Source organism: Neoarius graeffei, chromosome 24 (assembly GCF_027579695.1).
Source record: "Neoarius graeffei isolate fNeoGra1 chromosome 24, fNeoGra1.pri, whole genome shotgun sequence".
NCBI classification, from domain to species: domain Eukaryota; kingdom Metazoa; phylum Chordata; class Actinopteri; order Siluriformes; family Ariidae; genus Neoarius; species Neoarius graeffei.
Genome location: NC_083592.1, coordinates 53,989,974 through 54,003,061, shown reverse-complemented (window position 1 = coordinate 54,003,061; position 13,088 = coordinate 53,989,974). Strand labels below are relative to the sequence as shown.

At 43.6% G+C, this 13,088-nt stretch overlaps 1 protein-coding gene across 1 annotated transcript in view; it reads right to left on the bottom strand.

The window, feature by feature from the left end:
• Nucleotides 1-13,088, bottom strand: part of piwil2 (piwi-like RNA-mediated gene silencing 2) — a 115,439-nt gene that overhangs the window by 22,839 nt on the left and 79,512 nt on the right. Inside the window, exons 14-15 of the mRNA XM_060907469.1 lie at nucleotides 12,859-12,972; nucleotides 3,980-4,168 (exon numbers count right to left, since the gene is read on the bottom strand). Coding sequence (XP_060763452.1) covers nucleotides 3,980-4,168; nucleotides 12,859-12,972 — 303 coding nt within the window. The remainder of the gene's footprint in view (nucleotides 1-3,979; nucleotides 4,169-12,858; nucleotides 12,973-13,088) is intronic.

Sequence of the window (13,088 nt, the reverse complement as noted above, 5' to 3'; positions counted from 1 at the left end):
CTCATGAAATTGTCAAAGTATAATTTTAGTAATCAAGGGCTGGAACTCTGGTAAAATGCGACCCAATTTAACTAAATTACAATCTGCGTATTACCAACATACACTACCGTTCAAAAGTTTGGGGTCACTTTGGAATGTCCTTATTTTTGAAAGAAAAGCACTGTTCTTTTCAATGAAGATCACTTTAAACTAATCAGAAATCCACTCTATACCAGGGGTGGGCAATTATTTTTTCCATGGGGCCACATGAGAAACAGAAAATTTTGTGGCGGGCCGGACCAAAAGGCTGAACTAAATTCTGCATAATATTAATTGTCTTTCTTTATATAAAGCAGTAAATAACATTGTTTTTACAAGCCGCTAAGACTGGTAAGAGTATGGGGGAAAAAACGAGGTTGCCTTACAAAAAATGTCATTTATTCAATCAAATTTCCCAAAACAATGGTTAACAAAATATGAACGTTTGTACCTTTTTTTTCCAGTCACATTCAGCCCAAAACACAATAAAGACATCATAATATTGTCTTTCTACTCCAAATATCAAGCAAGATACATCATATTATAATAATGACGCCCACATTTGTAGTCTAATCACCTCATTTGGTGTTTTTTGGTTTTTCGGATCTGCTCTCCACGAACTAAACACACGGCTTTATCTCTGACTTCAGTAAATAAATACTTAACAGTCCATGTTTTGTTGAAAGCCCTGCATTCGGTATCTACCTTTCTTCTTTTTGTGGACATTTTGGGGACGAAAGTCTTCTTGTGACCTGCTTGCAACAACGTCGATTCGGTGTAGGTATCAGATCTACAGATCGGCTCGGGCTCCGGTGCCTGCTGGTGACGTCACACTATTGGCCCTTTTCCACTACCCTTTTTCAGCTCACTTCAGCCCGACACGGCTCGCGTTACGACTATCTAAGAGCAGCACGACTCAGCTCGCTTCAGCCCTGCTCAGCCCCCAAAACTTGCACGGTTTTGGAGTGGGGCTGAAGCGAGCCAAACCGAGCTGAGTGGGGCTAGGGGCGTGAGCAGACACTCCCCTGTGCACTGATTGGCGAGGAGGAGTGTCCTCACACGCCCACACACGCCCCGCGAGCACGCTGGGATCTGTAAACACCGTAAACCCGGAAGAAGAAGAATTACGAATTACGAGAATTTCTGAAGCCTTATGCGCCTCGCCTCATCTATACGCTCTTGCCAGTATCTGTTGGCGTTGTCGGTGACAACAAGCCACAGCACCAAGACCAGCAACACTAACGACTCCATGTCCTCCATGTTTATTGTTTACTCTCCAGGTTGTGAGACTACCGCTTAAAAGATCACTGATGTCACTGTTTGCGCCGCCTAACGACATCACGTGACGTCCACCCACTTTCGCTAACTCCACCCAATGTGTCCACCCACTTCCAGCCAGCACGCTTCAGCGCGGTTGTAGTCGAAATGCAACTCCAACAGCCCCGCTCAGCTCGACTCAGCCCAACTCAGCACGGCACGGCTCAGCCCAACTCAGCCGCGTTGGTAGTGGAAAAGCGGCAAAAGTGATTGGCTGGACCTTTTGAAGGATGACGTACAAGTTTGTGGTTGGTCTGAACAAATTACGGAAGTAGTTATCGTGGGATTAGGTTTCGTGGGATTTCATGTCATGTTCCTGTCGCGCGCATTACGTTTTTGTTGAACACAACTTCAAAATAAAAGCAATGCACATTCAGTCCATGCATGAGGTAAAATTAGAAAATACGTTTATTTTGTAATTTCTAATTAACCTTACGCGGGCCGGTCAGAATGAACCAAAGGGCCGGATGCGGCCCGCGGGCCGTGAAATGCCCAGGTCTGCTCTATACATTGCTAATGTGGTAAATGACTATTCTAGCTGCAAATGTCTGGTTTTTGGTGCAATATCTCCATAGGTGTATAGAGGCCCATTTCCAGCAACTCTCACTCCAGTGTTCTAATGGTACAATGTGTTTGCTCATTGCCTCAGAAGGCTAATGGATGATTAGAAAACCCTTGTACAATCATGTTAGCACAGCTGAAAACAGTTGAGCTCTTTAGAGAAGCTATAAAACTGACCTTCCTTTGAGCAGATTGAGTTTCTGGAGCATCACATTTGTGGGGTCGATTAAATGCTCAAAATGGCCAGAAAAATGTCTTGACTATATTTTCTATTCATTTTACAACTTATGGTGGGAAATAAAAGTGTGACTTTTCATGGAAAACACAAAATTGTCTGGGTGACCCCAAACTTTTGAACAGTAGTGTATAACAAAGAATCCTGCCAAGTTTTGTGAAATTCCTCCAAAAATGGTGAGAAGAGTTGATTTCAGAAAGTGAGTACCTTTCCTGGGACGGACGGATGGACAGACAGACAGACAGACATCGCCACGACATAATCCCCCTTCAGGCCTTTTGGACAGCGTAGGATATTTAAAAAAAAAAAAAAGAAGCAAGCTTCTCTGACTTGATTTTTCAAGGAAAAAAAGTGGAGAATTTTTTTCAGAACCCAGAGGGAACACTGGAGAAGAACCACATATAGGTGTGATGGTCAGGGGTGCACATACTTTTGGGTACGCAGCGCAGCCATTTAGTGGTTTCTCTGTAAGTGAGGCCGGTGAGGGAGAACCGACGTGTTTCATGGACTTTCTACAACTATAAATGGATATTAAAAAAAAAAAAAGTATAATTTTCTTTCATAAAAAAATTAAAATTTGTTAACTGCTATGGAATAAGAGAAAAAAAAAAATTTAACAGCATGCACTTTTTGGAAAACGATTTACTCGGACGTGGTGCCAGTAAAGCAGCTTGGCATCAGGAGATCATCCCACCGTCCGGTCGCTAATTATTTTCCTTCAACAGCACACCCATGTGTATAAGCTCTGTAAGATACAGCTGTGTACGTTTATGAACTAAAACGTATAACGATGTTGAATGGGAAGGAAGGAACGTCGCCTTATCGTGCGTGTATGAGAACACACGTCTGTTAACACGGCACAGGCTGGCGTAATGGCCCGGTCACACCGCCCGAACTTTGCTGGAGCGTTCCTGGAGCGGTGAAAAAAATTCATCACCGCTCGTAACCGTTCACCACCGTTTAACAAAAGTCGGCCCCCGTTAAAGCAACGCCGTATACGCTCGGCCACCGCTGATGTTTCTCGAGGGGCTCTGCTACCGCTCCGAAAGTTTTGAGCTGCACAAAATATTGCGAGCGGTGAGGAGGGGGCAATTTTCCGCCCCGGCAAAGTTCACCCCCGCTCCACCAACGCCCAGTCAAAGTTTGGCACCGCTAGACGCAAGTTCGTGGACGCTTGGGTCCTCTAGGCCAACGCAGAAATCTTGAACGCTGGACCACCGCTGCTTCGCCAGCGTTGCCCGGGCGGCGATTAAACGTCGCACAAACTTCGGTGGAGCGGTTGTAAGCGTTTTACGAGCGGACACGGGGTTGCTGGAACGGTGTCGGGCGTTGAAGCAGCTATCCATGGCGGCGATGAACTTTGGTTTGGCGTTGGTATAGAGGTGTCGGAGCAGGACCAGAATTTGGCTATAAATACGGGGAGAAATGGACCAGGAGCTCATTTGGAATCGAGCTGCCGTTGAGTTCAGACCTCATCTATATCGAATTTGCTCAAAGTTACAGTAAAACTGTATCACCATGGATGCTGAGAGACTTGCTATGATTGGTGCTAAACCAACTTTATACCCCCGCCGAGCCAAAGCCCGCATGCGCAGAACGCCGCTATACCAACGCTCGCGTCACCGCTAAACCAATGCTCGCTACCGCTAAACCAATGCTAAAGCAACGCCGGCTTCAGCGGTGCACCGCTAAGCCAATGCCCGTGTTTTTGATTTTTTTCCCCATTTTGTGCGCGGTGACGAGCGTTGTCGAAATTCAGCCCCCCCTCCCTACCGTTCAAGGAACGCTCCAGCAAAGTTCGGGCGGTGTGACCGGGCCATAAGAAGCAGGAGAGGAGGCTTTCTGCACCTGGCTGCTGAGCTGTAAGTGGATGCTCTTTATGTAGGTCTCGGTGCGATCGTCACGCAGCTCCACCCGAATCGGACGGTCCAGTCGGAGTCCCATCGGCCCGGCCACCTTCCCGAACGTGGCCACCAGCTCCTCCGCCTGATCCGCAGCCCTGCGAGGGTAGAACACCGCCCAGCAGTGCAGAGGGATCTGAGGAGGGTAAAGAGGGGAGGAAAAAAAACACAGACAAACAAATCCTGCTCATGCATAAAGCACTTTTGCACAAAAAGAAGGGAATACAAAAAAAGAGATATTACAGAAACATCTCACAATGACCACATTTCAGAGGGAACTAAATTTCACCGATTTCATGAAATTGAAAGGCCGTCTCGCTTTTAACTGACGGCTTACATCAGGGTACCCCCAGGATTTTGAATCTGAAATTTAAGACTTTTTAAGACCACTGTAAATGAAATTTAAAGGCGTCGTGCGGTAATTTCAGCAATCAGGCTATATCATGTGTCAAAATGTCAGGTTTGGTGGGTTATTCAAGCCCCTCGGTTTCCCGCGATCTCAGTGTCACGATGCGCCAGCTACAAGCATTTAAAGTTGACGCGCACAGCCAAATTTAGGCAGCCAGCCGTTAACTAGGTCAACTTATGTGTGACGTCATACCAGTAACCTCCCTTGGGTGATGCTGGCCTGTCGCCATGTTTTCTCTATAGCGTGCGTTTTGCAGAGTTGTTTACATTGCGGATTTTGTGGATTTATTCAGTTTGTGGATAGTTTTGAACACTCAAAACACTATGAAATGATGTATTAATATTCAAACTGTGCAATGACTTGGGGTCGCTCCCGACAACATCTGCATTCCTGTGCAGTTGGCATAATTCTACAGTTTCCACAACTGCACCTGGAAAACATGCGTTAAAAATAAATTTTTTTGTTTGTTTATAATGTCTGCTTTCCAGCTTCCCAAGCCACCTTTACTAGCTTTTTAAAAACATTTTCACAAAACTCCAATTAAACCTCCATGATCTTGCAATATTATGTACAACACCCCATGTCGCTTTTAACAGGTCTAAGATCATCATGGGAGAGCAAAATAGATCTATAGGATAGAAACCAAAAGGCCAAATTTGGACTTGTGTCCAAATTTTACAGTGATTTATGCCACAGAGCTGCCTTTAACTAATAATTATCACTTATTACTGACGATTGTACGTTTACTAAACAATACAATACAAAGCTCAATACTCCCAGCCTATAACATACTGAATATCAAGTTAAAATCAACCGCAATAAAAGGAAAATGATGAAAACTGGAATATCAAGGGGTCTACTGTATCAGAAGGCCCACTGCATTTCGCGAGATCGCAAGCTGTCAAGTTGCTAGAATTCAATCTTTCTAGCTATACTTTCACCCCCTACAGCTATCAGTATTACACACAATCATAGATTAATCACACAGCATTCTAATTCAAGTGAAAATGGTCTTTAAAAATACACACAAGTAGTGATTTAGTCAGAGAAACCAACCAAAACAAGTCTTCAAGTCGCCGGTCTTCTTCATTCTCGTCTTCATTTCTGTCGTTGTCAGAACTGTCCTCATTTTCTTCTGAAGATGAGCGCTCAGGTTCAAATCTGTAAGGCTGGATACCATTCAGCTGTCAAAATCTCTACTTGTGGGCCATTTTCTTCTTCTGTATCGGTAAAATCAAAGCTAATTTCCTCAGCATCGCTCCTATTTTCTGGTGTGTCTGCCATTGCAACTGCACCGAGTGGTTACTGGTATGACGTCACGCAGCTGTTCCATTGACCGAGAGGGGGCGCTGCGAACGCGGGAAATTTCAAGTGATGGGCATGACCAAATAAGGACCGATTACAACCGTGGGAAGCTTTTGAAAAATCGACGGTCAATTTATTTCGAATCTTGAAAGCATTCTGGTGCAGAATAATGCGACTTTTATCGCCACTGCGTGACGCCTTTAAGACCAAACTCGCACCTTTCCTGGCATATACAGGATTCTCAATTGTATTTGCCCTTAAAATCTAGGGACTCCATCCAATCTCTCCTTGTCTGTCTCGAAGACATCAGAAATTGGATGGCTAACAACTTTCTCCAGCTAAATGATGACAAGACTGAAGTCATTATTTTTGGTCCCTCCAAGGCAAGATGCACTACAGTGAACGATTTAGGTCGCCTCACTCCTCATGTCACACCCTCTGCTAGCAACCTGGGTGTCTTCCTTGACTCCGATCTCTGTCTTGACAAACAGATTAGCACTGTGGTCGAAAATAGTTTTTACCAACTCGGAGTGATTTCCCGTCTCAAATCCTTCCTATCTCGTAACCATCTTGAAATAGTCATCCATGCTTTTATCACATCACGACTGGATTACTGCAATTCTCTTTATCTTGGCCTCCCTCAAACCTCACTTAGACGTTTACAGCTGGTCCAAAACGCAGCTGCACGTCTGTTAACTGGCACCAGGAGACGTGAGCACATCACTCCCATTCTGGCCTCCTTGCACTGGCTCCCAGTCTTTTTCAGAATACAATATCAAGTCTTATTATTTGTTTTTAAAGCACTCAGTGGGCTGGCCCCAGCCTACATCAATGACCTTTTACAGCCCCACTCAGTCCGAAGGTCTCTAAGATCCTCTAACACAGGGCTTCTTCATGTACCTCGCTCGCGGCTGAAGCAGAGAGGTGACAGAGCTTTTTCTGTTGCTGCTCCACGCCTCTGGAATCAGCTCCCACCGGACATCAGATCTGCTCCCTCCATCTCTGCCTTTAAATCTAGGCTAAAAACTAGTGCTGTCAAGCGATTAAAATATTTAATCGCGATTAATGTCGCGACTGTCATAGTTAACTCGCGATTAATCGCAATTTAATCGCACATTTTTGTCACATGAAAAACCATTGTAATTCTCTTATCAGCATAAAAAAGTGAATGGGCTTGCTCACCGTTCGAACTACGGGGGTACTCGGGGGATCCGAGATCCCCTGAAACAGACATGAGATCCCTTGAAAACATGATTTGGGAAATGTTGGGGGGTCTCTAAAATATTGGCAAAATGATGTTTATTGACATAGCAATCGTGTGTAAGGGGAAGCATTTGCATATCTGAAGTGAGCGCGCGATGGAGATCTGAGATTCTCTGAGACAAGCGCAAGCACCCCCCAAGGGAAAAAAAAAAGGGACCCCCCCCCCCCGAAAATATCGGCATAGTTCGAACACTGGTTGTACCAATGTTTTTTTTTTTTTTTATTGCAGAGCATAACACGTCTTGTCACAGCCACTGCAAAGTGGGGCTGGAGCCGCCGATGGGAAAACGAAACCTAAGCCGAGCACCGTGGCTCTTCGGGGGAGGGCAGAGGACTCTGGCTGTGCGGGGCGTGGCATCATGTCACAGAGCGTTAATCTCGCGATAAAAAAAATTATCGCCATTAAAATTGAGTCAAGTTAACGCGTTAATAAAGCGACATTTTTGACAGCACTACTAAAAACCCATCTCTACTCCTTGGCCTTTCCCTAACCATCAGCTTATTGTTATTGTTGCTATTATAATAGTTTTTTTTTTCCTTTTTGATCATTTGTCTTTTAATACTGACTCTGTACAGCACTTTGGTCAGTGTATGCTGTGTTTAAATGTGCTATACAAATTAAACTTACTTACTTACTATACGAATGAAATATCAGAAAATAAATCAATCAAATCAAGCTTACAAATAACTTTAATGAACAATAAGCTCGACAAATATCAGCTGCAATCTCTCAACATAACACAACATAATAATGGTGCAAAGAGTGTACGCAAACATGCACACATCTGGGGGTGCACCCCTGTGCGGTTTTATTACAACAATATTGCTACAGACAAGGATGAGAATGAAAAATATTTAAAAAGTCTGAAAAAACCAGGGCGGGGCCCATGGCCCGGGGCCCAGGGGCTAATGATTTTTGGCTATTTTTTTTTTTACCCCAAAACCATTAATTTTATCAGCAAAAAGTTGCAATTTATTTGGAAATAAATTCCCCTTCTTGGTGGACTCCCAGGTGAAAATGATTAATATGGTACAAGAGACTTGTTTTTAATCAATTCACATTTGATGATTTCAAAAAAAAATCAATGCACCTTTTAATATAAACGAGCTCTACAGTATTATATTTCTGCATTTTTGCTATTCATGTCTTTGAATACTCTAATCCTTTACAATGAAGTGCAAACCAGAAAAAAGTTCTGTCATATAATTCTCTTAAGCTTTCTTCTGACGTTATCATGGTAGCAGGAGGTTTTGCATATTAAGCAGGCAACATTCAACATCACTCATCACTTCCCTTTCAACTGTTGTGTGAACTAACTAGGTTTTATCTGGACAGGATGTTGTGTAACGTAATGCATATACCATACGGTCAATTTGAAGATCGAGATGGTGATTTTGAGTTAAAGAACAGGCATGTACAATGGGCATTAGATATTGGAAAATTTTTTAAAATCAAAAACTATAAGTTCATCTCGGCCTAAAAAATTTGGGCAGACGCTCCCGCGCGGCACATGCCAGCAATCCCCCCCGTCCCCCTATGAAATGAGCAATAAGTAGGAGAGTTATACACGGTATCATACCTAAAATTTTATCAGAAATATAGATATGATACTATGATTCTCCCCAACATGCTACATTAGATAAGCAAACCTCATTTATAAAAGATACACACTTATATATGACGTGTATTTGATATATATGATGTATATTCATACACTGTTACTTTACGGAAATCTTCAGTAAGTTTGGTCTTTTCATGCCGGCCTGTTGTAGACCTAAATATAATGCACATGAACTGACACTCCTCACCTCAACATGTCCTTTACATTCATTTAAGCCACCATGGGCAATGCTGAAACCACTGCTGCAAACAGTACATCGCGCAAAACTCTCATTATTTTTTTACCCTTATTAGACAGGGAGATTATTAGACAGGGAGATTATTATTAGACAGGGAGATTATCAGACGGGGAGATTATCAGACGGGGAGATTATCAGACGGGGAGATTATCAGACGGGGAGATTATTATCAGACAGGGAGATTATTATCAGACGGGGAGATTATCATCAGACGGGGAGATTATCATCAGACGGGGAGATTATCATCAGACGGGGAGATTATCATCAGACGGGGAGATTATTATCAGACGGGGAGATTATCAGACGGGGAGATTATCATCAGACGGGGAGATTATTATCAGACGGGGAGATTATCAGACGGGGAGATTATTATCAGACGGGGAGATTATCAGACGGGGAGATTATCAGACGGGGAGATTATTATTAGACAGGGAGATTCTTTTATGTAATCTGAGCTGAAGTGGGTTTTGTGCTTTGTTTTTTTGGGGCGCGCTCTCTCTCTGCCATGCCGATCCTGTAGGCTGCACTGACTCAACTGAAAACTCCGGTCCTCGAGAAAAGGGATAAAAGCCCGCCCACACTGAAAGCTGATTGGCTTATTTTGCTGAGTAACCCAATCAGGATGCTCTTTGCCTGGCATGCGCTATATGAACAGGCACACAGGCAGTGTTGCCACATTGGGCAGTTTTAAGTGCATTTTGGCGGGTTTTGAACATATTTTGGGCTGGAAAACGTCAGCAGTATCTGGCAACACTGCATACAGTCTCCCTCGCGCGCGCACATTCTAAGATGCGTGATGCAGACCTTAATGTTGCGCGCGCACGCTCTTGCTCGCTTCTATCAATATGCGGGAGACTCCCGGAAGTTCCGGGAGACTTGGGATGTCTGCGTTATAAGGTGACCACAGATCGTTAATCATACACCCCCCCCCGAAAATTTATCAACGGATTTACATCGATCTCAAAAACGATCATTTTGGTCTGAAAAAGTCGGAAATCCGCCGATTGGCGGAAAATTCTCATCCCTGATCGTGACAGAGCAGCCACTTCTGATTGGGCGGAACACATTAACCACGAGAAACGGAATACTGTTCGTTTGTGGGACTGAAAATAAGAGAGGGGGAAAATAATACTTGATGCACAAAATTTAAGACCTGCAAACGAAATCCAATACTTTTTCAAGGCCTTAATTTTCTAATAGTAAATTTAAGACTTTTTCAAGTTTTTAAGACCCCGCGGGTACCTTGTACATATTTCACTACTTTCTGAATTCTGTATGACAGCGTATTGGGGCCAGCGTCATCGGTATTTATTTAAAAAAAAAAGGGGGGGGGGGGGGATGGGGGGGTCATGGGGAAAAAAAAAACAACTTCGGATATTCTCTGATGCAACAATCACATGCTTCCTGGCTGCAGTGCATTCTGGGAAATGGAGTTAAAAATCTCTAACCACTTTATTCTTTTATGTGATTGAGAAGGAAAGACTGTTTCCTACAGCTCTCGGCTCAGCCGTGGTGATGTTGATCCGACCTTGCAAAAGTGAAATGATCTGGTTCCGTGACTGAAAACACACAAACCAAACCAAACCTACAACCCAACAACTATCCCCGCCCCCATAAACTTGTGACTCTAATCTCAGAATCTGAGTTTTTTTTCTTGCAAATTTATGGCTTTAATAATATCTAATTAATAAATAATCTTCTCTGAAATTTACAAATTTAATGTTGGAAATTCTGCGTAACGGTGGTGTTCAAAAAACTGCAATCCAGTCATTTAAAGGGGAACTGAAGTCATTTTTAAACTTGCTTTATTTCTTAATTAACGTGTTATTCAATTACGTTTTCGGTTTTAGTAACCTTATATTGTGACTTGTTTGGCAAATGATTGCAATTAAATATTATACTTATCGGCCTATTTGGTTTTTAGCCGTGTTGAATTTAGTTCGTTTGGTCCACGGCAGGCGTCGCTTATCCGCGCGATCTTCACGAGACTTGTGCGAGACTTTGAAACGTGAAGAAGTGTCAGCCAGGTGTCAGTGCCGCCATTTTGAAAACTCTTTTCCAAACAAAGTATTGCACAAAAACGAGTTTAAATGACGATTACTGCCTACTTTTTTCAAACTTTCCCGATTGCTATCAAGACAAACAAAACTTCCGGCTTGATTACGTCAGCATTCGAAAGAGCGCACGCGCGTCTTTTGACAATGTTGGCAGATGTCGGTCACTTTGATTTCTGCTGTACGTTTTACTTCTGTCCTACGATGTCTCGCACAGGTCTCAACGAATCTCATTTACGGCCATCGCTTTGACATATGGACTGATATATTACAGAGCGTATTTCAAAACATTCATAACTTGCTATAGCAGCGACAAAATAGCGATCAAAAATGCATTCCGATATTTAATAAAATGAGATAAATAGAATTTTGATAATAAAAAATTTGCCTTCAGTTCCCCTTTTAAATAAAGCCAATAAGGATCAGTGAGGAAGCGTGAGCTACACAACAGCCTGCTCTTAATTAGTATGGGTTTGTTTGCGTGTCTGTCAGAAAGTAAAGTAATGGAGACGTGTCCGAGCAACGACAAAACGTGTTTAGTGTCATGGGACTCACGATCGCTTTCTAAAAACAGATCGCTGAGAATTTATTTGATTGAAAATCACCACAATCACCTGCCCTCAATGTTGTACAGGTGTGAAACAGGTTCATTTCTTGTCAGATTTCAAAGTACCGAGGGGGGAAAAAAAAACAAACAAAAAAAACAACCACAACACAAACACTTTGGAGAGAAAAGGAGTGTTAAAGGAACAGTCCACCGTACTTCCATAATGAAATATGTTCTTATCTGAATTGAGACGAGCTGCTCCGTACCTGTCCGAGCTTTGCGCGACCTCCCAGTCAGTCAGACGCGCTGTCACGCCTGTTAGCAATGTAGCTAGGCTCAGCATGGCCAATGGTATTTTTTGGGGCTGTAGTTAGATGCGACCAAACTCTTCCGCGTTTTTCCTGTTTACATAGGTTTATATGAGCAGTGATATGAAACAAGTTCAGTTACACAAATTGAAACGTGGCGATTTTCTATGCTATGGAAAGTCCGCACTATAATGACAGGCGTACTAACACCTTCTGCGCGCTTCGACAGCGCATTGATACCTTCACTTCTCTTCGGGCATGGCCAGGCGGGCGAATGCCCTGGTCCGTCCGCCCTGTCTAAAAAAATGGTACAACTCGAGCCCCATGGTAAAATTGGGACTTTGTCATTTTTCCGCATCAGGCCCATGGTAAAACCACACTTCCAGGAGGGGCTGCCGTCTGCCTCCCAAGCCGGCCGAGAGCGCTTCTCGTCGGGCACGGCCAGGCAGGCGAATGCCCTGGTCCGTCCGTCCGCCCTGTCTAAAAAAAAAAATGGTACAACTCCGAGTGAAGGTATCAATGCGCTATCGAAGCGCGCAGAAGGTGTTAGTACGCCTGTCATTATAGTGCGGACTTTCCATAGCATAGAAAATCGCCACGTTTCAATTTGTGTAACTGAACTTGTTTCATATCACTGGTCATATAAACCTATGTAAACAGGAAAAACGCGGAAGAGTTTGGTCGCATCTAACTACAGCCCCAAAAAATACCATTGGCCATGCTGAGCCTAGCTACATTGCTAACAGGAGTGACAGCGCGTCTGACTGACTGGGAGGTCGCGCAAAGCTCGGAGAGGTACGGAGCAGCTCGTCTCAATTCAGATAAGAACATATTTCATTATGGAAGTACGGTGGACTGTTCCTTTAAAGGTTTGACCTTGTGCTTTTAGTCAGGTTGTTTAAAAAAAAAAAAAGGAGCATGAAACCCTGTAAAAGGTGTGTGTGTGTGTGTGTGTGCACGCCTGAGGATTTCCAATTCACCTCCCATCAACAACCCAACAAAAGGCTTGAGAACATAAAAAAAAGGAGGAAAATAAAAATAAAAGAGGTTCTAAAAGACTGAGGACCGGGTCTCACTCACACAGCTGATGGACGAGTCTCTGACCACCTCTCTCGACCAATCAACAGTCGGAGGCGTGACGAAAGTGGCAGACTGCAGACAAATCGTCTCCATGGGCAAAGTTCTTCCCTGAACCTATGGAGAGAGAGAGAGAAAAGGAGAGAGAGAAAGTGTGTGAGTGCATTATTAACACGTGCCCTGTGTGATCAGGACAGCTCGAGGGACTTCTGTTCTGTACCTCACACCTGGCT